Raw genomic sequence first — 27,379 nt, 5'->3', positions numbered from 1 at the left:
GGTTTGCAAAAAAATATTTTTAACCCAAATACGTGACATTAGTCTCCCACGGCACACCAGACTGTGTCTCACGGCACACTAGTGTGCCACGGCACAGTGGTTGAAAAACACTGCATTATAAGATGTGGTACTTATCTTTTTGGGACTTACGAGCACATGTGTGTCAAATCTGAGCAAAGATTGGTTGAAATACATGGCCACCATTAAATAAAATGTATTTGCAGGGGCACAGGTAGGACTTAGCAAATAATTGGTCATCATTCATTGACCATTTGTCTGATTCCAAAGCAATTTTACATTGTGAAATCCATTATCTACATTAAGCTATATTTAAACCAGTGTGGGTGGCACTGGGAGCAGGTGGGTAAAGTGTCTTTCCCAAGGACACAAAGGCAGTGACGAGGATGGTAGAAGCGAGCATCGAACCTGGAATCCTCAAGTTGCTGGCAGGGCCGCTCTACCAACCAAGCCGCGTCTCCCCCCGAAAAATGCGTCCACCACAAATGTGATTTACAGTTATATGAAATGTCACATGGTGTAAAAGTACGTTGTTAGCTTTTTGTGCAAGGTCTTACAAAAGTCTCATGAGAACAGGTTGGGCAGTTACATCGATTTTTACACAACAGACAACAAAGATGCGTTTTCACAGACTTTGCTGAAGTGAACATCTACCTCAATCTGAAAACCGATTACACGTTTAGTTCCGCTCCACTTGGCTTGCCCAATCCCACCCATTGCTGACACACACGTCCTTTCTTGCATCTCCTTTACCTCCTTCTCACATCCTCACCTCCCTGCCTATGTTGCATCCCTCTTCTTCTCATCACCTTTTTTTTTTAACTTTCATGTCTCGGACTTTTTTCTTTAATTTCCTGCTGGGGCCACAGAGCTGGAGAAGATGGAGAGGCCTCGCCAAGCCAGAGGACATTCCATTGTCTTTTCAGCAGCCATTTACCTCACTGGCTACAGAGAAGTATTAGAAACGATGGGAAAAGCTAAGGAAAGAAGCAGGAGAGTAAAAGTCAAAAGCTTAAGCTTGCCCACCAGCGGACATGTAACACTTGTTTTTTTATGAAGATTTTGAAGTTTGAAGTATTTATTTCAAACCTGCACAATACAACACACATTTTTTTTACATTTTGGTAGAGACATTTATGCAAGGCTTGAAAAGGGGTTGGATGAAGCAATTGCTTATAATATCCCAAACCCCCTCACTAACTCCACATTTAACTTATCAATCAATATAATACAAGAACAATACTATACAAACAAAAACAAGAAAAGCTCCTGTGATGGACCCGAGTGGTGGAAATTTTAAATCTAATACAATTTTGATAAAAGCTAATATAAACATTAAGAACCCAATGTAGTGAGAGCAACCGTCCCAAAATAAGTAAAGATAATGATGCTGATTTACAATTTATTACAATACAAATGAAAAACAGTCAAGTAAATAACACTAAAAATACCAATTGGTAAACAATATTATGGTGAGGGTACAGCCGCGACAGACGTAGTGGATCGGCGTCCTGGCTTCGCCCACTTCCACGGCGTCCTCCTGCACACAGAATTAAAACGGAGGCAGGCCACGGGGATAAAATCTTCTAAAAGTACAGAGACGCTCTCCGGGCTGACGCCACACTTACACGCAAGGCAGGGTTTTGCCTGCCCTTGCTGTAGTTCTGCGTCAAAGTATTGGGTACGCCCACTCTCCTCGCCAGTCGCCGGTCACTCGCGGGACCTACGTGGCCGTACCCGTCCCGTCTCGCTCCACCTCTTGGTCGCTCCCGGGAGTCACCGCAGGTCTCTGGGTCCCGATCACTCCTGTCCACAGGACCACACAGCCAGCGTACAACGCACGAGCCCGCAAGCCCACAGCCAAAGGCAGTTTGATCACCCCCACAGATCCACAATCCACGACACTTACTTCGGAGGCAGAGTTTCCTCTGCCCCTGCGTGTTGTGGGCTTCTTGGGGTTCACTCCGGTAGCTTGCGGGGTCTGCTGTGTAGTCCTGGATTCCTTCCCAGCCTGCGGGCGTCCCCCCGGTCGCTTCCGCTTCCCGCGGTCGCTCTTCCTTCCTCGTCCCTCCCTTCTCTCTGACGCTCTTCCCTTTTAAATGTGTGCAGCCTTAATGCTCCACAGGTGCGGCTGTTCTCAGGTACAGTCCGATTGGGCACTTTGGTTGTCAGGGGCAACAAGCGAAAAGGGGCAACGTCTTAAAATGCCAGCAAAGTCCACAAAGAATAAAAACATGCAATTAAAAATACAATCAAAGTCCACAAAGTGTAAAAACATGCAACAAAAATTACAATCAAATTCCACAGCAATAAAAACATGCAACTAAAATCCACAACAATAAAAAACACTCTAAAACATGCATGGCAACGAAACATCAAAAATAAAATCCCCTACTTGTGTCCCATCACACTCCTGTACACTAACAATACAATAGTACCACTGTTACTATGAGATAAGACGAGACAAAACACACACACACACATTTGAAGGTTGTGTTTACACTTGTAGTTTTCCTCTCTGGCTTGTGTTTTCCCTATGTTTTGTGCTGACATTTAGATGCTGCTCTGTGTAGTGCACTGTGACTCACTTCTTCGTTCGCTTGTTCCGTGTACAGGGTTGGGATAACAGTGCGTACTTTTGGTTAGACACACGGGAATATCAGAAGTGGTTAGCACAGTGGTCCTTAACCTGGGTTCGATCGAACCCTAGGGGTTCGGTGAGTCGGCCTCAGGGGTTCGGCGGAGCCTCCGCCGCGGAGGTCAGGACACATCCGGAATAAAAACTTCTCCCTATCAGCGTATTATGGATACCCCCAAACAATGTTCCCTCTAACTGAGTGGCCTAGTGGTTAGAGTGTCCGCCCTGAGATCGGTAGGTTGTGAGTTCAAACCCCGAGTCATACCAAAGACTATAAAAATGGGACCCATTACCTCCCTGCTTGGCACTCAGCATCAAGGGTTGGAATTGGGGGTTAAATCACCAAAAATGATTCCCGGGCGCAGCACCACTGCCCACTGCTCCCCTCACCTCCCAGGGGGTGAACAAGGGTGATGGGTCAAATGCATAGGACAAATTTCACCACACGTAGTGTGTGACAATCATTGGTACTTTAACTTAGATGTGCACACTGTGGCCACACCAGCAGCACACCTGTCCCAAACCTGACTAAATACCAAGTTAATGACGCCAAAAGGGGCAAGCGGTAGAAAATGGATGGATGGATGGATGTTTTATTATTATAATCAAATGACAGCAGTCATTTCCATGGGATTATTTTCTAAAATAAGTGTTTTGGCCCACTTACAATGACAGTAACACAACATATTGTTTTTCATGAGCTGTGTACTAGTATTGTATGTCTGGGTGGGGGTCCTGCTTTGGAAATAATTTGTACCCCTTTCCGATATCACATTTAGTTCCCACTAAAACATTCACATTTTTGCACAATGAGATGTAAACATGGGATCATGTGTACATTCCTGTTCTGTTTGTAACATATATCTTTATTAGTATTTATTTAATAAATAACATAATTTCATGATTAATATTTATAAATTAAGATTAAATTAAGAAAAAAACATTTGATTTTTCATTAAACAAGGGTTCGGTGAAAGCGCATATGAAACTGGTGGTGTTCACTACCTCCAACAGGGTTAAGAACCACTGGGTTAGCATTTTGAAGCTCGAATCTCCATTTTGGTGGTTTCACTACCTTTTTCTCCTTGGAAACTCTAAATTTCCCATAGATGTGAAGGTTAGTGTGAATAATTGTGTTTGTGTTTGCAAATGAGAAATAGTTTGGCAGCTAGTCCAGGTTGTACCTTACCTCTCGCCACAAAAGTCAGCTGGGATAAGCTCCAGCTCACCCGTGACTCTGTGAGGACAAGTGGTAATAAAAATGGATGGATCGAGTATTAAAACACTGACTTGAGAGTTTGCTCTAGAACCAAACCAAACATGATGTGTGACCAGAACCTTAGGGACAGAGGGCAAGCGTGACAAACCTGTCATAGTTTAGTGGTTCACATAGCTGACTATTACTTAGTGCCCCTTTAAATCAATCAATAACCCTTTTCATACACAGGAAAAGTGGAAACACAAAGTGCTTTACACCAAAAAAATAATAATAATTAAGAGAAAGAAACGCACACACACTCACACTCACACACAGCACTACTGACAGTAACAAAACATGGCATGGCACCGAGGATTGAGGAATACCCACCTTTGAGGCGTCTAGACTGAAGAATAACTAAGATTAACTCAATCTACAAAATTGTATAACGATATTTCAAAATGTATGTGAAAATAAAATATATATATATACCGTATTTTTTGGACCATAGGGCGCACCGGATTATGAGACACAATGCTGATGAACAAGTCTATTCAGGTCTATTTTCATACAAAAGGCGCATCGGATTATGAAACGCATTAAATGGGTCATATTATGGATAGAGATGTCCGATAATATCGGCTGATAAATGCTTTAAAATGTAATATCGGAAATTATCGGTATCGGTTTCAAAAAGTAAGATGTATGGCTTTTTAAAGCGCTGCTGTACGGAGTGGTACACGGACATAGGGAGAAGTACAGAGCAGTTGCGTCTCCCAGTCATACTTTTCACAGGAAACTCCCGAATTTCAGTGGCCCTCCCGGAAATCTCCCGGGGCAACCATTCTCCCGAATTTCTCCCAGACAACAATATTGGAGGTGTGCCTTAAAGGCACTGCCTTTGCGTGCCGGCCCAATCACATAATATCCACGGCTTTTCACACACACAAGTGAATGCCACGCATACTTGGTCAACAGCCATACAGGTCACACTGAGGGTGGCCGTATAAACAACTTTAACACTGTTAGAAATATGCGCCACACTGTGAACCCACACCAAACAAGAATGACAAACACATTTCGGGAGAACATCCGCACCGTAACACAACATAAACACAACAGAACAAATACCCAGAACCCCTTGCAGCACTAACTCTTCGGGGACGCTACAATATACACTGCCCTCTACCCCCTACCCCCTACCCCCTACCAACTCAACCCCGCCCTCCCCAACCCAAATTCCAAGCTGCTGTTTTGAGGCATGTTAAAAAAAATAATGCACTTTGTGACTTCAATAATAAATATGGCAGTGCCATGTTGGCATTTTTTTCCATAACTTGAGTTGATTTATTTTGGAAAACCTTGTTACATTGTTTAATGCATCCAGCGGGGCATCACAACAAAATTGGGCATAATAATGTGTTAATTCCACGACTGTATATATCAGTATCGGTTGATATCGGAATCGGTAATCAAGAGTTGTACGGATATCGGCAAAAAAGCCATTATCGGACATCTCTAATTATGGATTTATCTTTCTACATTTAAAACACTTCCTTGTGGTCTACATAACATGTAATGATGGTTATTTAGTCAAAATGTTGCATAGATTGTGTTTTACAGACCATCTTCAAGATGCTTTCTGACTGTCTCTTCAGGATGAGCCGTTTTGTGGGCGGGTTTATTGACATTGCTCCACTTCGAAAGCGTCTTCTCCCGTCATCTTTGTTGTACTGGTTGTTTTTAGTGCATTCATAGCAAGTCCACTGACAAATATAAGTTGCAACTGCATACTGCTTTACAAACCCCAAAACCAGTGAAGTTGGCACATTGTGTAATTCATAAATAAAAAACGAATACAATGATTTGCAAATCTTTTTCAACTTGCATTCAATAGAATAGACTGCAAAGACAAGATATTTAATGTTAGAACTGAGACATTTAATTTGTTTTGCAAATAATTATTAGCTTAGAATTTAATGGCAGCAACACATTGCAAATAAGTTGGCAAAGGGGAATTTTTACCACTGTGTTACATGACCTTTCCTTTTAACAACACTCAGTTTGGGAACTGAGGAGACCAATTTTTGAAGCATTTCAGGTGGAATTATTTTCCATTCTTAATTGATGTACAGCTTAAGTTGTTCAACTGTCTGGGGTCTCCGTTGCCGTATTTTACGCTTCATAATGTGCCACACATTTTCAATGGGAGACAGGTCTGGACTACAGGCAGGCCAGTCTAGTACCCACACTCTTTTACTACAAAGCCACGCTGTTGTAACACGTGCAGAATGTGGCTTGGCATTGTCTTGCTGAAATAAGCAGGGGCGTCCATGAAAAAGGCGTTGCTTGGATGGCAACATATGTTGCTCCAAAGCCTGTATCTACCTTTCAGCATTAATAGTGCCTTCACAGATGTGTAAGTTACCCATGCCTTGGGCACTAATACACCTCCATACCATCACAGATGCTGGCTTTTGAACTTTGCGCCTAGAACATTCGAATGGTTCTTTTACTCTTTGGACCGGGGGACATAACGTCCACAGTTTTCAAAAACAATTTGAAATGTGGACTCGTCAGACCACAGAACACGTTTCCACTTTGCATCAGTCCATTTTAGATAAGCTTGTGCCGAGCGAAGCCGGCGGCGTTTCTGGGTGTTGTTGATGAATGGCTTTCGCTTTGCATAGTAGAGTTTTAACTTGAACTTACAGATGTAGCGACAAACTGTAGTTACTGACAGTGGTTTTCTGAAGTGTTCCTGAGCCCATGTGGTGATATCCTTTACACACTGATGTAGGTTTTTGATGCAGTACCGCCTGAGGGATTGAAGGTCACGGGCATTCAATGTTGGTTTTCGGCCTTGCCGCTTACGTGCAGTGATTTCTCCAGATTCTCTGAATCTTTTGATGATATTACGGCCCGTAGATGGTGAAATCCCTAAATTCCTTGCAATAGCTCGATGAGAAATGTTGTTCTTAAACTGTTGGAAAATTTGCTCACGCATTTGTTCACAAAGTGATGACCCTCGCCCCATCCTTGTTTGTGAATCACTGAGTATTTCATGGAAGCTGCTTTTATACCCAATCATGGCACCCACCTGTTCCCAATTAGCCTGTTCACCTGTGGGATGTTCCAAATAAGTGTTTGATGAGCATTCCTCAACTTTCTCAGTCTTTTTTGAAACATGTTGCAGGCATCACATTCCAAATGAGATAATATTTGCAAAAAATAACAATGTTTACCAGCGGAGGGTGAATGCCCCACAACAAGAAGGATCTTATTGACTACGGCGCGGACTACAATTTTCATTATTTATGCAGATCCGAAAAGACAACACTAGGTACCAATATGTAAGAAAACTTGGTTTTGAAAAAATATTTCAAAACAAAATGCCAGATAATGTCTCCAAATTAGTGCCATATTGGGGTCCTTATACACAAACCATAATAATACCCTTATGTTGAAGCACAGTGCGTCGGACTACAATGGCCGTAATTGCGGTGCAGATTCGTAGCTTACCAAAGTCACAATAAAACATTTTGACAGATTTTTGAGCGCCATGTGTAATGTTCTATATTCTCAATGAAACATCACAGTTTTGGTGTGGCTTGCTTACCGATACGTGCTAGCGTTATTTACTGAATAGGCGTCAGTCAATCTGCAGTCCAGAACATATCTCTTATGTGTGACTGCCATCTACTGGTCACACTTATTACACCATGTACTAAATAAAATTGCTTTGAAGTCGGTAAGCACAACCAGAATTAATACATACATTAGGGGCACTATCAATTTTCGAGAAAATTAAAGGATATTAAGTGCGCCTTATAGTCCGAAAAATACAATAATGCATTAATAAATTAATAAAAAAATAACATTTAGAAAATAATAGAAGCATTGTTAGCAATAAATACAATGTAAGATAACAGAATATAAATACAAATAAAAAAACCTAAGAATGATTGAACATGGTCAGTAAAAAAACATACTTCCAAGTGTCCTGCTTTTGACTGCTGAAATGTTTAGTTGTAATAGGCTCAGCTTTTGAACAGGATAAATAGGTGGGCTGGTCCTACCTAAAAAGTCTTCATTTCAAAATGTATTAGCTGAGCATGATAGCAAAGTGAGAATTTCTCTTCTGCCGTAACTGTCCTACTTTGTAAAAGGGACAGATGCTTATTTAAAGTTCTTCAGAATATCCCACTTCATTTGCATTGCAGATGAAAGACATTTACATTTGATGTGCAGGACACGGTTCTTTAAAAATGACTGAGCATAATTGACCTGTAGCTCCATGGCATGACTGATCAAATTTCTTGTGCTGATGCAGACCATGTAAAATAATTAAAATCAGTAGAGCAAGCATCCTTAAAGTCAACCTTGAGAGGACATTTTCATATTAGGAGTTGTTTGCGTCCTGCTATTATAAAAATAACCATTTGTTTTCATGCCCATTCAAATGTCCAGACATAGCAAACTTCAACAGCAATTATTGAGAACTTGACTTTTAATAGCTCTGCCTCAGTCTTGGCCCCATCTGACTTTATTGACTGAGCTGAAGTGAGCAGAATTGCTGAGCAGTTGTATTTCAAATCCTTTAAGTTACACACAGCGTTCTGCAGGCTGTCACCAAACTAAGCCTGCTCTTTTCTTTTATTATTTGATGCATCTCCCTTCTCTTTGGTTGGGTACAACTCTTTTTACTGCACACCTGTCTAAAAATTAGAGTTGAAAATGAATCTTGACAACTGCTCTACCCCGTTTATGTCTGTGCGTTTAGGTGCTGGTTCCTGGTGGTCAGAAAAGATTGTTGCTGGAATCTTTACTTCCTGACACTCAGTACAAAGTCAAAGTCACGCCAGTGTACACCAATGGAGAAAATGGCATCAGCGTGTCAACACAGGGGACCACATGTAAGCCTTCTCCACACACACACACACACACACACACACACACACACACACACACACACACACACACACACACACACACACACACACACACACACACACACACACACACACAATTACAGACCAACTGTCAGTTTTTTATTTCCCAAGAAGTTTCCAGTGAAGTATGACAAAACCACCAAGAGACAAAAGCATTGAATGAATTAGACAATTAATTTTACATTCAGTGACAATAGTGACAATGCAAATATCTGATGCCTTCCGAAATGTCTTAAAAAAGGCAATTCATAATTACTGCAGTTCCTTTCATTAAGGCGGCTCAGCTGCTTCTTGATTTTCCCATGAGAACTATGATTGCCTCCTCTTCAAACACGGAATAGGAATGGCGGGAAAATATGTTGTCTTCTGAAATGAGGGGCGCCATTACAAGCCTTATTGCAAATAAAAACCTGCAAGCAGCGTAGTCATAAATCAGACCATAGACACGTGTGCATGTACGACACAGCCAGATGATCTATTTTGTGCAGCGATTAAATTGTCTTCTCACATAAATTATTCGGAAAGAAAAACTTTTCACCAATCCTAGCATCTCATAAAAAATATGACTTTTTCAAAATAAATAAGTAAATAAATAAAGATATACATTTCCATAAATACAAAACAGCTAAGCCTTGTTTTTATAGTGCGGTCTCAAAATGAAAAAAATAAATTATTAATCATGGTAAGCCTGCGTTGTGAACTTTGTTGCCTTTTAAACATTGAAAATACAACAGGATGCATGCAATATTCTTTATGCTAAATTAATGTCCACTGCAAAGGATTTTGACTTTCAGGAGGATGAATATACAGTATATATATATATATATATATATATATATATATATATATATATATATATATATATATATATATATATAAAATTATTTTGTTGTTGTTGTTATATATATTTATATATATCAGGTGTTGTTTTATATATATACATATATATTTATATATATATCAGAGGTGTGGACTCGAGTCACATGACTTGGACTCGAGTCAGACTCGAGTCATGAATTTGATGACTTTAGACTCGACTTGACAAAATGTAAAAAGACTTGCAACTCGACTTAGACTTTAACATCAATGACTTGTGACTTCACTTGGACTTGAGCCTTTTGAATTGACATGACTTGACATGACTTGACATGACTTGCTACTTTCCCCAAAACCCAAAGATGAAAAAGTTATTCGGGAGCGCTCCGTATTTTTCATTGTGTACTTGTCTATCAGCGTTGCGTGTGTCAGCTGGTGTGGTCTCAGTACAACAGCCAATCAAATTAGATCTGCTTTGTTTTCATTACACAGCATTCATCCAATCAAATTGCAGGACAACCAACGAAGAAGACATGTCCAAACCACACGCCAGTGAACAAAAAATGATACCTAAAATAATTTTGTTTGGGTATAAAAATTACGAGGTGGTCAACACAAAACGGTTTGCAGTATGCAACACATGCGGTTCGAAAATTACTGATGGAGAGGCAACAACTTCCAACTTCGTCCGGCATTTGAAGTTGCACAAAGAACGGTAAGTTTTGAATGTAAGATAACGTTTATTGGCTAAGTAACGTGACTTTTATTTGCTGTGTAGTTAAATCAGTGAGGCTGTAAACTCACTGCTAACGTTATAACGTTATTGCAAACACGGGAATCTGTTGCCGTTCACTACCTTATTCATACTTTTTGTTCAGTGATTTTTTTTAAGCAGGGTTACGTTAGTCAATATATCACACGTAACGTTAGACGGCGGTCAGCAGCACCGCGTATTTTAGCCACCTAAAAAAAGACAAAAATAGTCAAATAAAGGTCAGTTAAAATGTATACTATATTATGAATAAGTGTACCGTTTTAGCTAGCTTTCTGACATACTGTTGGTTGTTTACCTCAGTGGTCCCCAACCACCGGGCCACGGCCCGGTACTGGTCCGTGGATCGATTGGTATCGGGCCGCACAAGAAATATTTTTTTTTTCTTTCTTTTTTTTAATTAAATCAACATAAAAAACACAAGATACACTTACAAGTAGTGCACCAACCCAAAACAACTCTCTCCCCCCTTTTGTTCTGGGCATTGAACATGAAGACTCTTCCTTCACTGTTCCGAGTGGCCATGAGAGTCTTGGCAGTGCCTGCCTCCAGTGCTCCAGTGGAGCGAGTTTTCAGCCATGGTGGCATCATACTACGCCCCCATCGTGCACAAATGACTGACAGACTCTTGGCTAATTTGGTCTTTTGCAAATGCAATGCAGCATAGGGCCCTGACATATAAAAAGTACAACTTTTTTGTTATGTTCACGTATATGTCATGTTTTTTCAATGTTAACACTTTTGTACAAATAAGTACATTTGCACTTTATTTTTCAATGTGTTTGTTCTGTAAAGGAATGAGTTAATGTTTAAAATGACTGGTTAATAGTGCTATTATAAAGTGCAATGTCAGCACAATTTTCTTTCCTGCAATTTAAAATGCACTTGTTTTAATAAATAAATACAGCGTTTGAAAAGCATACACAATCTGTGTTAATATATTAGTCTGTGGTTAAAAGGACTTGAAAGGACTCGAAACTCAAAATGCAGGACTTAGGACTTGACTTGAGACTTTCCAGTCTTGACTTTGGACTTGACTCGGGGCTTGCCTGTCTTGACTCGGGACTTGACTCGGACTTGAGGGCAAAGACTTGAGACTTACTTGTGACTTGCAAAACAATGACTTGGTCCCACCTCTGATATATATATATATATATATATATATATATATATATATATATATATATATATATATATATATATATATATATATATATATATACATATATATATATAACAACAACAACAACAACAAAATATTTATATATATATATATATATAATTTTTTGTTGTTGTTGTTGTTGATATTTTAATTGATTGTATTTAATTAGGGAACAGCATATTTCTATTTTTTGCAAAAAAAGCAAAGAAGCCCAAAGTTCAATATAGGGCTAATCAATAAATACAGTACAATAAATAAACAAAACAGTGAATGTGGAAAGTTTCACAGCGCTTCACTTTTTCCACATTTTGTTATGTTCCAGCTTTATTCCAAAATGGAGTAAATTAAATTGTGTCCTCAAATTTCTACACACCATAACACATAATGACAATGTGATTTTTGTTTTTTATTTTTTTAGAGCTTTTTGAAAAGTAATAAACATTAAAAACTAAAAAATCACATGTACATAAGTATTCACAGCCTTTGCTCAATACTTTGTTGATGCACCTTTGGCAGCAATTACAGCCTTAAGTCTTTTTGAATACGATGCCACGAGCTTAGCACACCTATCTTTGGGCAGTTTCGCCCATTCCTCTTTGCAGCACCTCTCAAGCTCCACCAGGTCGAGTGGGAATTGTTGGTGCACAGCCATTTTCAGATCTCCTCAAATTCGGATTCAAATCTGGGCTCTGGCTGGGCCACTCAAAGACATTTACAGAATTGTTCTGAAGCCATTCCTTTGATATCTTGGCTGTGCTTAAGGTCGTTATCCTGCTCAAAGAGGAACCCGGAACTGTCTCCTCGGTCTGATTTCAAGAGTGCTCGAGAGCAGGTTTTCCTCCAGGATTCCTCTGTACATTGCTACATTCATCTTTCCCTCTATCCTGACTAGTCGCCCAGTTCCTGCCGTTGAAAAACATCCCCACAGCATGATGCTGCCACCACCATGCTTCACCATAGAGATGGTATTGCCCTGGGCACTCATGCAATAACAGTTGTGTGGCTTTCCTACTAAAAATAGAAGTATGTTCAAATCCAAAAAACCTAAGCACATATCTTTGTTACGTCACAATCTACTTGACATCGGCCGCAGACGTGCGTGAGTCCTGGTGGTTCCAAACGTCTTCCATTTACAGATGATGGAGGCCACTGCGCTCATTGGAACCTTCAAGACAGCAGATATTTTTCCGTACCCTTGCCCAGATGTGTGCCTTGAGACAATCCTGTCTACTTCGACTTCATTCTTGGTATTTGTTCTCTGCCGTGCACTGTCAAGTGTTGGACTTAACATATATAGACAGGTATGTGGCTTTCCAAATCATGTCCGACCAACTGAATTTACCACAGGTGGACTCCATTTTATGCTGCGGGAACATCTCAAGGATGATCAGTTGAAACAGGATGCGCCTGATCTCACTTTGGAGCTTCATGGCAAAGGCTGTGAATACTTATGTACATGTGGTTTCTTGTTTTTTTTTATTTTCAATAAATTTGCCAAAAATTCGAAAACAAACTTTTTCACATTGTCATTATGGGGTATTGTGTGTGGAATGCGGAGGACAACAATAAATGTATTCCATTTTGGAATAAGGCTGTAACACAGGGGTGTCAAACTCAAATACAGAGTGGGCCAAAATTTAAAACTGAACAAAGCCGCGGGTCAATGTTGAGCAAATTAACCTTTAACGTAGTCTACGAGCTATCGTCACGTCCGCTTTTCATCCATTCTAACAACGTGCCGGCCCAGTCACAAGATATGTGCGGCTTCTCTACGCACACACGAGCGAATGCAACGCATCCTTCATCAACAACGATACAGGTTACACTGAAAGTGCCAGTATAAAAAACTTCAACACTGTTAGAAATATACACCACACTGTGAATCTACACCAAACAATAATGACAAACACATTTCAGGAGAACATCCGCACCGTAACACAACATAAACACAACAGAACAAATACCCAGAATCCTTTGCAGCACTAACTTTTCCGGGACGCTACAAAATACGCCCCCGCTACCACCAAACCTCCCCCCCACACACACACACCTTGTAGCGTCCCGGAAGAGTTAGTGCTGCAAAGGGTTCTGGTTTGGTGTGGATTCACAGTGTGGCGTATATTTCTAACAGTGTTAAAGTTTTTTATTCGACTACCCTCAGTGTAACCTGTATCGCTGTTGATGAAGTATGCGTTGCATTCTAATGTGTGTGCGTGCAGAAGCCGCACATGGTATGTGACTGGGCCAGCACTCGTTTGGCTGGCTGGCTGGCTGGCTGGCTGGCTGGCTGGCTGGCTGGCTGGCTGGCTGGCTGGCTGGCAGGAAGACTCCCGGGAGGATCGGCGGGCCAGCTTTAGTGTTAATTTGATATCGCCTCAAGGGTCAAGTGAAATTACACGGCGGGCCAGGTTTGGCCCGCGGGCCAGAGTTTGACACCCATGCTGTAACATAGCAAAATGTGAAAAAACTGAACTCCCGTTAATACTATGCACTGTCTTAAAAACAAACGGCCCTTTATTTTGTTCCTGTTGAAATCACTAGTGTTACTACTTTTGCTAAAAGTGATACTGAATTTTGAGAAATGTTTCTAGCTTGCTTTTTTTTGTGGGGGGGGGGTTCTTTTTTGTCTAGTGCCTCTCTTGTCTCCTGAAAACCTCCGTGCATCAGAGGAGTGGTACAACCGCTTAAGGGTCACCTGGGATCCACCACTCGCTCCTGCCGTGGGTTACAAGATCCTCTACCAGCCAGTCTATGGTAGGAACACACACACACTATGACACACACAGGGAGGCATTGTATGTGTGCAAGTGTATGTCATATAACGTACATGCACACTGCACATACATGTTGTAACTAAGGAATGTAACAGTGTGTTTTATTCTATTCCTCCTGAGAATGAGTCTGGAATTAGACTAATTGCAGTGAAGTTTTTTCAAAAGCTAAATTCACTGCAAACTTAATTCACTCGTGTCTGTTTAGTTTCAATGTGCGCTTGCTGTCATTTTAACACAATTAACAGTTTTGTGAGGACAACAGTCCACGCTAATGTCAATTCTGGACCTGAGGGGAACACAAGTAACTTTATTTCGGCTCAGGACTTAAAAACTGCGTGCGTGCGTTATCATACTGTGATCACACATTTTTTATTGTTAGGTCAATGCTCTTGTCCTTTTTCATAGATCATTTAAAGAGGTTTGGAAGGATTTGTCCTTGCCTCTGTGTCATTACCTGATGCTGGATGTCATTAGAAGTATTCCAGTCATTTATTTTGCTGCCATTTTCCAGGGACACAGTGTACCAAACATTTAATGGCCCCATCTTTGGGTCAAATTCGAGTGCAACTGCCTTGTAGGTAAGGATGTCTAGAAATCTTAAAGCGGAGGAACTTCTTTTATTATTTTGGGGCTTTAAAAACACGACTTGACTTATAAGACTACTTTCTACATTGGAGCCATACCTTTTCCCCAAAGATTTAGTTTTCTAAAGAACATTAGTTTTTTTCGTAGTTTTTGGCCTTTTATTATAGGCTTTTATCAATCAATCAAAGTTTATTTATATAGCCCTAAATCACCAGTGTCTAAAAGGGCTGCACAAGCCACAACGACATCCTCGGCTCAGATCCCACATAGAGCGTTTTCTATTCGGGCTCCAGTACTATGGAATGCCCTACCGGTAACAGTTAGAGATGCTACCTCAGTAGAAACATTTAAGTCCCATCTTAAAACTCATTTGTATACTCTAGCCTTTGAATAGCCCCCTTTTTTTTAGACCAGTTGATCGATTCTTTTCTCCTCTGCTCCCCCCTATCCCTTGTGGAGGGGGAGACACTCAGGTCCGGTGGCCATGGATGGGGTGCTGGCTGTCCGGGGTCGGGACCCGGGTTGGACCGCTCGCCTGTGCATCGGTTAGGAACATCTCTGCGCTGCTGACCCGTCTCCGCTCGGGATGGTTTCATGCTGACCCCACTGTGGACTGTACTCTTACTGTTATGCTGGATCCACTATGGACTGTACTCTCACAATACTATGTTAGACCCACTCGACATCCATTGCATTCGGTCTCCCTAGAGGGGGGGGGTTACCCACATATGCGGTCCTCTCCAAGGTTTCTCATAGTCATTCACATCGACGTCCCACTGGGGTGAGTTTTTCCTTGCCCTTATGTGGGCTCTGTCCCGAGGATGTCGTTGTGGCTTGTGCAGCCCTTTGAGACACTTGTGATTTAGGGCTATATAAATAAACATTGATTGATTGATTGACTGATCAGGGCAAGAAAAAACTCAACCCAATGGGATACAATGAAAAACCTTAGAGGGGACCGCAGAGGTGGAGACCCCCCTGGGTGACCGGTGCAATGGACGTCGAGTGGATCTAGTTAATAGTGTGAGAGTCCAGTCCATAGCGGGGCCAGCAGGAGCTCATCTTGAGTGGAGACAAGTCCGCAGCGCAGAGACGTCCCCAACTGATGCACAGATGAGTGGTCCACCCCGGGTCCCGACTTTGAACAGCTAGCGCCTCATCTGTGATCACCTAATAACCTCTCCACGCAGAAGAGCGTGGCAGAGCAGAAAAGAGACGGCAGATCAGCTGGTCTAAAAGGGGGGTGTATTTAAAGGCTAGAGTATACAAATTAGTTTTAAGATGAGTTTTTTTTGCCCTAAACAAAATGTTCTTTGTGTCTCCATTTTGGTCTTTAATATTACTTGTATAACACGCAATAGGGGCTATGGCTAACTGCAGCCTACTACCGTATTTTTCGGACTATAAGTCGCAGTTTTTTTCATAGTTTGGCCGGGGGTGCGACTTATACTCAGGCGCGACTTATGTGTGAAATTATTAACACATTACCGTAAAATATCAAATAATATTATTCAGATCATTCACGTAAGAGACTAGACGTATAAGATTTCATGGGATTTAGCGATTAGGAGTGACGGATTGTTTGGTAAACGTATAGCATGTTCTATATGTTATAGTTATTTGAATGACTCTTACCATAATATGTTACGTTAACATACCAGGCACGTTCTCAGTTGGTTATTTATGCCTCATATAACGTACACTTATTCAGCCTGTTGTTCACTATTCTTTATTTATTTTAAATTGCCTTTCAAATGTCTATTCTTGGTGTTGGGTTTTATCAAATACATTTCCCCAAAAAATGCGACTTATACTCCAGTGCGACTTATGTATGTATTTTTCCTTCTTTATTATGCATTTTCGGCAGGTGCGACTTATACTCCAAAAAATACGGTAAATATTGTAATAACAATCGCGCTTTGAATTTTTCGTCTTGTAAAGTGACTATGTGGATGGTATTACATGTCTGGAGGGCTTTCTTAATGCTAAAAACATATCTAGAAAATTGTAAACATTTTTGTTATGCTCTATTCCAGCTATAAAACAATATCCAATTTATAATGAATCATTTCTACTTTGGGGAAGTTCATTTAGCACGGCCAGGTCCGGAACCAATTAACAGCTACAGACAAGGGTTTACTGTTTTACTCTTGGCGACCAGAATTGTTTCAGTAGTTTATTTGAAAAGATAAAAAAAAAAAAAAGGTTGATTGGTTCAAGGAGAAATAAAAGTGTTCGATACGTCTTACTGTCGTGAAGCCAATTCAAAACTGCTATGCTGCTTCGGCATTAATTAAAAAAGTAAACAAAACACAATATATGGGCAAAAGCCATGAAAAAGTTATGTTTTTAAATAATATTTGGGCAAAGGTTCGGCTACAATATAATCTTAAAGGCCTACTGAAATGCGATTTTCTTATTTAAACGGGTATAGCAGGTCCATTCTTTGTGTCATACTTGATCATTTTGGGATATTGCCATATTTTTGCTGAAAGGATTTAGTAGAGAACATCGACGATAAAGTTCGCAACTTTTGGTCGCTGATAAAAAAGCCTTGCCTGTACCGGAAGTAGCAGACGATATGTGCGTGACGTCACAGGTTGTGGAGCTCCTCACATCTGCACATTGTTTACAATCATGGCCACCAGCAGCGAGAGCGATTCGGACCGAGAAAGCGACGATTTCCCCATTAATTTGAGCGAGGATGAAAGATTTGTGGATGAGGAAAGTGAGAGTGAAGGACTAGAGGGCAGTGGGAGCGATTCAGATAGGGAAGATGCTGTGAGAGGCGGGTGAGACCTGATATTCAGCTGGGAATGATTAAAACAGTAAATAAACACAAGACATATATATACTCTATTAGCCACAACACAACCAGGCTTATATTTAATATGCCACAAATTAATACCGCATAACAAACACCTCCCCCCTCCCGTCCATATAACCCGCCAATACAACTCAAACACCTGCACAACACACTCAATTCCACAGCCCAAAGTACCGTTCACCTCCCCAAAGTTCATGCAGCACATATATTTCCCCAAAGTTACGTACGTGACATGCACATAGCGGCACGCACGTACGGGCAAGCGATCAAATGTTTGGAAGCCGCAGCTGCATGCGTACTCACAGTACCGCGTCTGCGTATCCAATTCAAAGTCCTCCTGGTAAGAGTCTCTGTTGTCCCAGTTCTCCACAGGCCAATGGTAAAGCTTGACTGTCATCTTCCGGGAATGTAAACAATGAAACACTGGCTGTGTTATCCGGCACAACAGTCAGGGGGTTCATTCTACGGCGGGGGTGCGTTATCCGGCACAACACCTGCCGCAATACACCGCTTCCCACCTACAGCTTTCTTCTTTGCTGTCTCCATTGTTCATTGAACAAATTACAAAAGATTCACCAACACAGATGTCCAGAATACTGTGGAATTTTGCGATGAAAACAGACGACTTAATAGCTGGCCACCATGCTGTCCCTAAATGTCCTCTACAATCCGTGACGTCACGCGCAGGCGTCATCATACCGAGACGTTTTCAGCAGGATATTTCGCGCGAAATTTAAAATTGCACTTTAGTAAGCTAACCCGGCCGTATTGTATGGTCGTTATAAAATACAGCCCTAAATATGTCAAGATGGCGGCGTTCGAAGTGATGCTGAATTACAGTAGAAATTAGCTTTTGAATTGACGCGGCCGCAATGCTGCTAAACCGAGCTGAAACTATTACAAAGGACATGCTGACTCACTGCTGAATAAAAGTTTAGCAGAGAGAAAGTAAAATTGTATCCATGAAGCAATTAAATGCATCAAAGTAGAACAAGCAAACACCTACAGAGCATGACAACTTTGATGATTAGCCTCTTAGGTGTCCGGTCGCCAAAATCATGTAATGTTTAAGCCATGGGCAGGCCCTGGAATCACATCTACAAATAAGTATTCAAGTCACACGTCAATGTCATGCATTGATACCCACTGATTTTACTCTGTGTGCGCCTTTGCATGCATGTTTGTCTCTCTCAGTAACAGGACCGGTCTTGGACACTGCTGTGGGCGAGCATATAAACTCGGTTCTCCTCCCGAACCTTCTGAGTGGGACAGAGTACAGCATTCATGTGGCTGCGTCCTATCCTGCAGGACAAAGTGAACCACTGCTTGTGAACGCCAAGACATGTAAGCACCGAGCACGCTCTCATTTCTATTTAACCATGCGCGGGACATCGAGCTAATCAGATCACGTTAAAATATTTTTCTCAGCCTCACAATATAGAAAATGGAATGAAATGGAAATGGAAGAATCCATCGTGCGGTTGGTTTGATGGGGCAGAAGGTTAATGATGACAGCGCGGTTAAAATGAGATCTCAAATTGAATTTCGAAGCTTTAATGGGACATTGCTGTCAGGTTAAGTCTTCTTTCCAGTTTTGTGGGTAGGACAGTGTGATTGTGATGGTGAGGACAGAGAGGAAGCAATAACAAGGAAGCTGGTTTGAGTAAAGGGAGTATAGTACAACATGCAAATGAACTGCTCTGATTTCCATTGAGACCATAGCAAAAGACAGACATAACAGTATTGATATTTCCCAGGCAGACGGAGAACAATCCTTTTACATATTGATTTGGTTTCAGTGAGTGTTCTCGACCAAATTGGGTGTTACACATCATCCATGTGATACGAGGTTTAAAGGGAGTAGAGTTGTATTTTGGGCTGAACAATTGGTTTTCTGTCATACCTCGAGGGGACGCACTTTTATTCATCAAATTACTATAAAAACAGCATACTTTTTTTTTTTTTTTTAGCAATCCAAGAACTGCAAACAGACCTTTCAGGTTTTTTTACCACAGCACCATCTTTTACATATAATCTGGTCCCTTATTAGTACAACATGTGATTGAAATGAAGCAACACAGTGGAATGAAAATGACAAAGTGCCTATTATTTCCTCTTCTTTTCTTGTGCAAATGTTTTTTTTCTGAAAAGCAATTTTCTTTCAATATACATGAAAATATTGAAAAGTAAAATTAACCGCAGTACATGTGCTTTTAATGTTCTGGGTTTGTTTGGTATTCATTTATGCTGCAATTATTTCGCATGCTCCATCTGTTCTTCTCCACTCATAAATCCTGCATGCAACTCTGTTCATGTGAAGCTTCCATATGTTTAGTACAGACAGAATTACACAGACGTATAAAGGGCCAAATGTGACACAATTAAAAACATCTAAAAAACTTAAAATCAATTCTTAAATGTGTCATTAATAAAGAATAATTAAAATCAAATAAATACATGTGTTATTAAAAGTTGGTTGTTTGGTTAAAGTTTATTTCCAACATGATAGCAATTTCAACATAATACATCACATGTTTTCCATTTCTCTTTACAAAATGCTCGAAAAGGAGTAGGAAGAAGCAGAGTGAAGTGAATTATATTTATTCAGCAGTGACTCAAAGCGCTTTACATAGTGAAGAGCTTATTTAACCCTACCCCTTTTCCACATCATAGCAGTTTCTTACACATATATGTTCACTTCCTGTTTTCAATTTGTAGCACAGTTATATCAAAGTTATCTACATACAACAGTTCTCTTCATAAATACTTAAGTCAGTTACGATTAACATAAAGAGATGAATCATATCTTATTTTCAATAAATATCATTGTTCTTCTTTCTTATATATTGGGTTTAAACACCCTCTTAGTTAATACTTTGTTTGAGTTCTTTGCTCAATCCATTTCATAATTTAATTCCACATACTTATATGCTGAAGGTCTAAAGTGTTGTACGTGCATACAAATGTATTAAATAAAACATTTTCTAAGGTTATATTTCTCCTCTTTTGTTGAGAAGAATTGTTGTACATTCTTGGGTAGCAGGTTATAGGTTGCTTTGTACATAATTTTAGCTGTTGGCAAATGCTCCAAGTTCTTGAATTTCAGTAGTTTTGATTTAATAAATAAAGTGTTTTTATGTTCTCTATATCCAACATTAGGTATTTTTCTAATTGATCTTTTTTGTAACACCGTTAGTGAATGAAGCGCACATTTGTAGTTATTTCCCCATATTTCTACACAATAACTCAGACATGGTAAACACTAGCGAGCAGTAGAGAATATGGAGTGGTTTTTGGTACAGAACATGATTTAATGATTTAATTAATTAATAACACTTTTGTGTGATTATTTAAATATGTATTTATTTATTGATTTAGTTGTGTGCCATTTGGTCCTTGTCAGCGCTTCATGTACGGTAGTTATTTTATTTGTCAAAGTCAGTAGGCGGATGCTAACACTTGATTGAGTATCCGGCACTTCCACTTGCAATTATTGGACTAGATTGGTGTTGGCCCCGCCCACTGACCTTGACAGGTATTTTGACAGATACAATAAATATGGAAGCGTAGACAAACTATGGAGAGCTGAATGTGACAAAATTAAATAGATAAATAAATCTTTCAATAATTACTTGAATGTGTCATTAATAGATGAAAAATCTAATTAATACATACATGTGTATTAAATGTTATTAATTTATTTATCGTAAGATTACATTTATTATTGATTTTTTTAATTCATTATTTAATCATTTAAATTTAAAAGTAGATTAATTATAGATTTAATTATTTCATGACTTATAAATGTATTTAATGATTAATATGATTTTTTTTTTACTACAATTAAAACACATCTTTGTGGTCTACATAACATGTAATGGTGGTTAATTTTTCCAAATTATGCGTCGATACAAACCGTCTTCAAGCTGCTTTCTGACCATCTCTTCAGAATTCGCCATTTTGTGGGCAGTCTTTTTTTACGTCCCTCCACTTCGACTGCATCTTCTCCCCATCTACCATGTTGTAGTTTTTAGCGCTTCCATTTGGAGCTACTAACAGATATGTTAGAACTATACGCTAATTTGTATTAGAAATGGCAACAGCGGAGGATGCATGTGCGTGTACGAGCCAGTCTGCCCCACAAGAAAGTGAATTATATAATTAAGTGGCTTACAATGGTGTTAGAAAAATGGCACAAGTTGTGCAAATTCCAAACAACTAGTTTGGAGGAAGTATGAAGGAAAGTAACATTATTTTATAAATATCTTTGCCATGCCTCCGTGGTTTGACTTCCAATTTTTGGGACTTATGCAGATCCTAATTACACAAAAACAGGTACAATATGTAAGAAAAGTTGGTTTTGCGTAAGTTTTTTGAATTGTATTTTATTTTGTCCAATTTGGCCCTCCATAGAGATTTACATCCAATTGTTTGTGGTCCCTCTCTCATAGGGTAAGATATTGTTTACATATCAATTAACAGTGACAAATCTGTGTTTTTGAAAGGCTGACTGCAATTAAACAGTGCCTGAACAGCTACTTTAAAAAAGAACTATAAAATATATCATATTATTATCAGAAACAGAATCAGATTTATTGGCCAGCTATGTTTTACACACAAGGAATTTGACTTGGTAGACTGCTTTCTTTGTTCAATGCAAAAAACAAAGAAAAACGCAACAAATACGAGAAAGCGCAGTACAACATAGTTAGTAACACATGCATGAGTTGTGTATTAAATTAGCAAAAATAAGTTACTTACAAGATGCTATCTCAATATAACCTTTAATCACTTGTTGCAGGTGGCTTAGTTTGCATCTTTTGAGGTGAAGTATGACTAAACTTTCCAGATTTTTGGCCTAAGCATATTACCGTATTTTTGGGACAATAATGCACACTTAAAAATCTGAAATTTTCTCAAACATTCACAGTGCGCCTTATAACCCGGTGCACCTAATGTACGTATGAATTCTGATTGTGCTTACCGACCTCGAAGCAATTTTATTTTGTACATGGTGTAATGATAAGTGTGACCAGTCACACATAAGAGATACGTGTGGATGCAAGTTGACGCCCCCTGTTCAATAAATGACACTACCAAGTTGTAAGCAAGCCCAAAACTTTGATGTTTCATTGAGAATATAGAACATCATACACAACGTTCAAACAATCTGTCATAATCGTTCGTACGACTTTGGTAAACTAAGAAGCCACACCGCCTGATGGATTGTCGGAGCATTACAGCTACTGTATTTAGACGTACTGTGCTTCAACATGCTGGTATTATTATGGTATGTGTAGAAGGACCCCAAAATGTCACCTATTAGGAGAAATATTATCTTGCGTTTTGTTTCGACCTGTTTTGCAAAACCAACTTTTCTTACCTATTTGTACCTGCTGATGTGTATTTTGTGTCTGCATAATTTGGGCGCTTCCGCAATTAAAGACCGCAATGTAGTCAATAAGCTCCTTCCTTTTCTCTACCCTCTTGTTGTGGGGTATTCATCCTCTGCTGTTGCCATATCTGATACAAAGTAATGTTGTGTCGTTCGCGAACGATTCGTTCAAATGAACGAATCTTTTGAGTGAACGTACTGAACCGAATCACTTCATGAACTGATTCGTTCCTTTCTCAGTTCAGTTGAGCTCCGCCGCGACCATGCCGGTATGAGTGGAACTGGCGCATTCTGTGACTCACTGAACCCTCGACGTCGGCGAACGACGCAGCCAGCTACTCATCATGGGGGTGGGGGGAGGGACTGAGCGAACGATTCGTTCACCGCGGATTAACGACATGAATCACTCAGTGAACGACAGAATCAGGACTTGCGAACCTACTGACACAGAGAACTGACTGTGTCGCGGAGGAGGACGTCACATTGAGGCTCTCGTTCAGTCACTGTGCGCGTCGTTCATTGGGTGCTGAGGGCTTGTGTCGTTCGCGAACTGACACACACCGAGATCTGCCGCTGAGGAAGCTGTTACTGACTGACTCATGATTCGCCGACCTGCACACAGAACTGCTGTTGCAGAAGTGATTCAGGTTCACATACTGAACTGTGCTGACTGTGGCGCTGTGTTGTCAGTCACTCACTGCCTGGTGTACTGCATGCACAGAGCTGTGTAGGGACTCGCGTTCACCCTATTTGCTGCTTCTCCCGCGAATGTCTGCACTGTACTGTACTACGCACGGGATTCGGTGAACAAATTTTTTGAACGACTCAATTTAAGGAACTGATTCTAGTGATTCAGTACAGTCAAAAGAACTGCCGATCCCATCACTAATACAAAGTATCGTATAGTTCAAACTTGTATCTGTCAGTAGACTCGTTATGAAAGTGCTAAAAACTTAAACAAAGATGACGTAAGAAGATACTGTCGAAGTGGAGCCAACTAAATAAGATCGCCTACAAAACGGTGCCTCCTGAAGAGATGGTCAGAAAGCAGCTTGAAGATGGCCTGTAAAACATAATCTATGCAACATTTTGACCAAAGAACCACCATTACATGTTATGTAGACCACAGGTGTTTTAAGTGTAGGAAAAAAAATCCTAATATGACCCCTTTAATGCGCCTTTTGTATTAAAATATACCTGAATAGATTCGCTCAACAACAGTGCGCCTCATAATCCGGTCCGCCCTATTATTCGAAAAATACGGTAGCTAGATGCTCACTCTCTTGTCAAGCATAACATAGTCCTTGCATTTGACACAGCAGTAACTCATTTGTATTTATTTTAGTGCCAGGAAATATTAATTGAGCACCAAAATGAGGCACAGGTATCTACTTATTATTTTGATCTAATTAATACGGTTTACATTAACACCGATGCCATTATTGTACTGAGTTCAAGTATGCATTACTATTCTCTCATTGACAGATGTTCAGCGCTGCATTGTATTTATTGGACAGATAGAAGTCCATCATAGGGCAGACTGTAACAAATAATGTTTAAAATAATCACTCATCAGTTGGCAGAAATGGAATATGCATTGATGAATCAGATCCACATTAGACTTGCTCTGATTTATTAAGGGTAGTGCTTATAGTGATTCATGGTTGCATCCTTCTCATGGTAGCAAACAGGCCTTCTTGCACCAATAACTCAACATCATTATTTGTGCCTTGGGATCCAGTGGAGGGGATGAAAATGTTTCCTCATAATTAAGTTTTATGTTATTTGTATTGAGGCGCCTCAGCTTTACTGTAAAAAAGAGGATTTACACACAGGGTAGTTGCAATATTTTCATGTGCTCCTTAGTAGTTTGATCTTCATCTTGTTGTAGAGCTTGTCCTCGACACTTTTGTACTCTGCATTATTTTCTTTTTTTACCCACCTTTTCATAATGCTACCGCCGTATGTCCTACATTTAATTTCCTGCCTGTCTACAGCTACAGTGGCATACAGTATTAAGCTCTAATGCTGTACAGGGTCTTCATTGTTTTAATTATCTGTGTTAATTGATCTCTAAGGTGAAACTAAATTAACTTTAATTGTAACTTTATGAAAAGACAAACTTTTGTGACTTAATATTGAGACCAATAAACATGGACATTTTATGTACTCAGAGACTATGTTTACACTGCAGGCCAAAGTGGATTTTTTTTCCAGCTGACTGTTTACACTGCAAGTAAAATATCATCTTTATCAGACTCCAGTGTAAACGTACACAGGCCTCAATGTCGCCCAAATGTGGCCTCGACGTCACTTGCATGTGCAGTTCAATAAAGTAAAAACAAAGGAAGCTGGCCAGATTCCATAAATGAACAAGGAAGTCGTTACTACTAGTACTAGAAAAAAGAAAGAAAAAAGTCACCACAATGAGTGGGTTTTTTTTACGTCTAAATGTATAAAAGTAATGTATGAATGGATATATACAGTCGTGGTCAAAAGTTTACATACACTTGTAATAAACATAATGTCATGGCTGTCTTGAGTTTCCAATAATTTCTACAACAAAAAGTATACATACAGCAATGTTACTATTTGGTTACATGTCCCTTGGCAAGTTTCACTGCAATAAGGCGCTTTTGGTAGCCATCCACAAGCTTCTGGCAAGCTTCTGGTTGAATTTTTGACCACTCCTCTTGACAAAATTGGTGCAGTTCAGCTAAATTTGTTGGTTTTCTGACATGGACTTGTTTCTTCAGCATTGTCCACACATTTAAGTCAGGACTTTGGGAAGGCCATTCTAAAACCTTAATTCTAGCCTGATTTAGCCATTCCTTTACCACTTTTGACGTGTGTTTGGGGGTCATTGTGCTGTTGGAACACCCAACTGCGCCCAAGACCCAACCTCCGGGCTGATGATTTTAGGTTTAGGCCTCACCTTTTCTCCTCAATGTTTCGAGAAGAAAAAGTTGAGGCCTTTAATCCCAGAAACACCATCCCTACCGTCAAGCATGGTGATGGTAGTATTATGCTCTGGGCCTGTTTTGCTGCCAATGGAACTGGTGCTTTACAGAGAGTAAATGGGACAATGAAAAAGGAGGATTACCTCCAAATTCTTCAGGACAACCTAAAATCATCAGCCCGGAGGTTGGGTCTTGGACACAGTTGGGTGTTCCAACAGGACAATGACCCCAAACACACGTCAAAAGTGGTAAAGGAATGGCTAAATCAGGCTAGAATTAAGGTTTTAGAATGGCCTTCCCAAATTCTTGACTTAAACGTGTGGACAATGCTGAAGAAACAAGTCCATGTCAGAAAACCAACAAATTTAGCTGAACTGTACCAATATTGTCAAGAGTAGTGGTCAAAAATTCAACCAGTAGCTTGCCAGAAGCTTTTGGATGGCTACCAAAAGCGCCTTATTGCAGTGAAACTTGCCAAGGGACATGTAAGCAAATATTAACATTGCTGTATGTATACTTTTGACCCAGCAGATTTGGTCACATTTTCAGTAGATCCATAATACATTTATAAAAGAACCAAACTTCATGAATATAAAAGAACCAAACTTCATGAACAAGTATGTGCTCCAATCACTCTATCACAAAAAAATAAGAATTGTAGAAATTATTGGAAACTCAAGACAGCCATGACATTATGTTCTTTACAAGTGTATGTAAACTTTTGACCACAACTGTATAGTGTAATATATTTGGGAGGAATCTTTTTTATGGCTGTTAAGTAGAGGAGGCACAGACATCAGTGTGGATCTAAGGGAGCTTTATTTTTCAACAACTAAGCAAATACGCTACAAATACGGTCCTTCTTCGGAATCAAAATATATATTCATATATTACATTTAGCGTATTATTTGTGCACTATTGACTAGTGATGCACTAAAAATGTGGCCATTGAAAATATACTTTGCTCACTGAAACCGGATGTTGTGATGAAGTATCCACTTCCGCAAGAAGGGTCGAGCTGCGACCGCAAACACTACTCTAAGTTGCGCCAACAGGGGTGATGACAACGAAGGTGAACCATGTTTTAAAGTCACTCCCACAGTGGCGCTGACAAAGTGAGAGTGGACACTGGATTTGTAACTGATCCAAGATTACTAATGTAACGCACCATTGGTTGTTATTATTTTGGTTGTTGAATGTATTGCTTTTTTGGCTGATTATATACAAGCCTAACCCCAACCCCAAATCTAACCCTAACCAAAACCCAAACTTAACCCGAACC

The 27,379-nt window shown here is 40.0% G+C and overlaps 1 protein-coding gene across 7 annotated transcripts in view; it reads left to right on the top strand.

Annotated features, from left to right (window-relative positions):
* Positions 1-27,379, top strand: part of col14a1a (collagen, type XIV, alpha 1a) — a 367,796-nt gene that overhangs the window by 192,096 nt on the left and 148,321 nt on the right. For all 7 annotated transcript variants that reach the window (XM_061953441.2, XM_061953406.1, XM_061953424.1 and 4 more), the window contains 3 exons: positions 8,638-8,770; positions 14,188-14,310; positions 18,937-19,086. In XM_061953441.2, coding sequence (XP_061809425.1) covers positions 8,638-8,770; positions 14,188-14,310; positions 18,937-19,086 — 406 coding nt within the window. The remainder of the gene's footprint in view (positions 1-8,637; positions 8,771-14,187; positions 14,311-18,936; positions 19,087-27,379) is intronic.

This window comes from Nerophis lumbriciformis, linkage group LG04 (assembly GCF_033978685.3).
Source record: "Nerophis lumbriciformis linkage group LG04, RoL_Nlum_v2.1, whole genome shotgun sequence".
Lineage (NCBI taxonomy): Eukaryota > Metazoa > Chordata > Actinopteri > Syngnathiformes > Syngnathidae > Nerophis > Nerophis lumbriciformis.
Note: the sequence above shows the minus strand (reverse complement) of the source record. Positions and strands in the feature narration are given on the sequence as shown.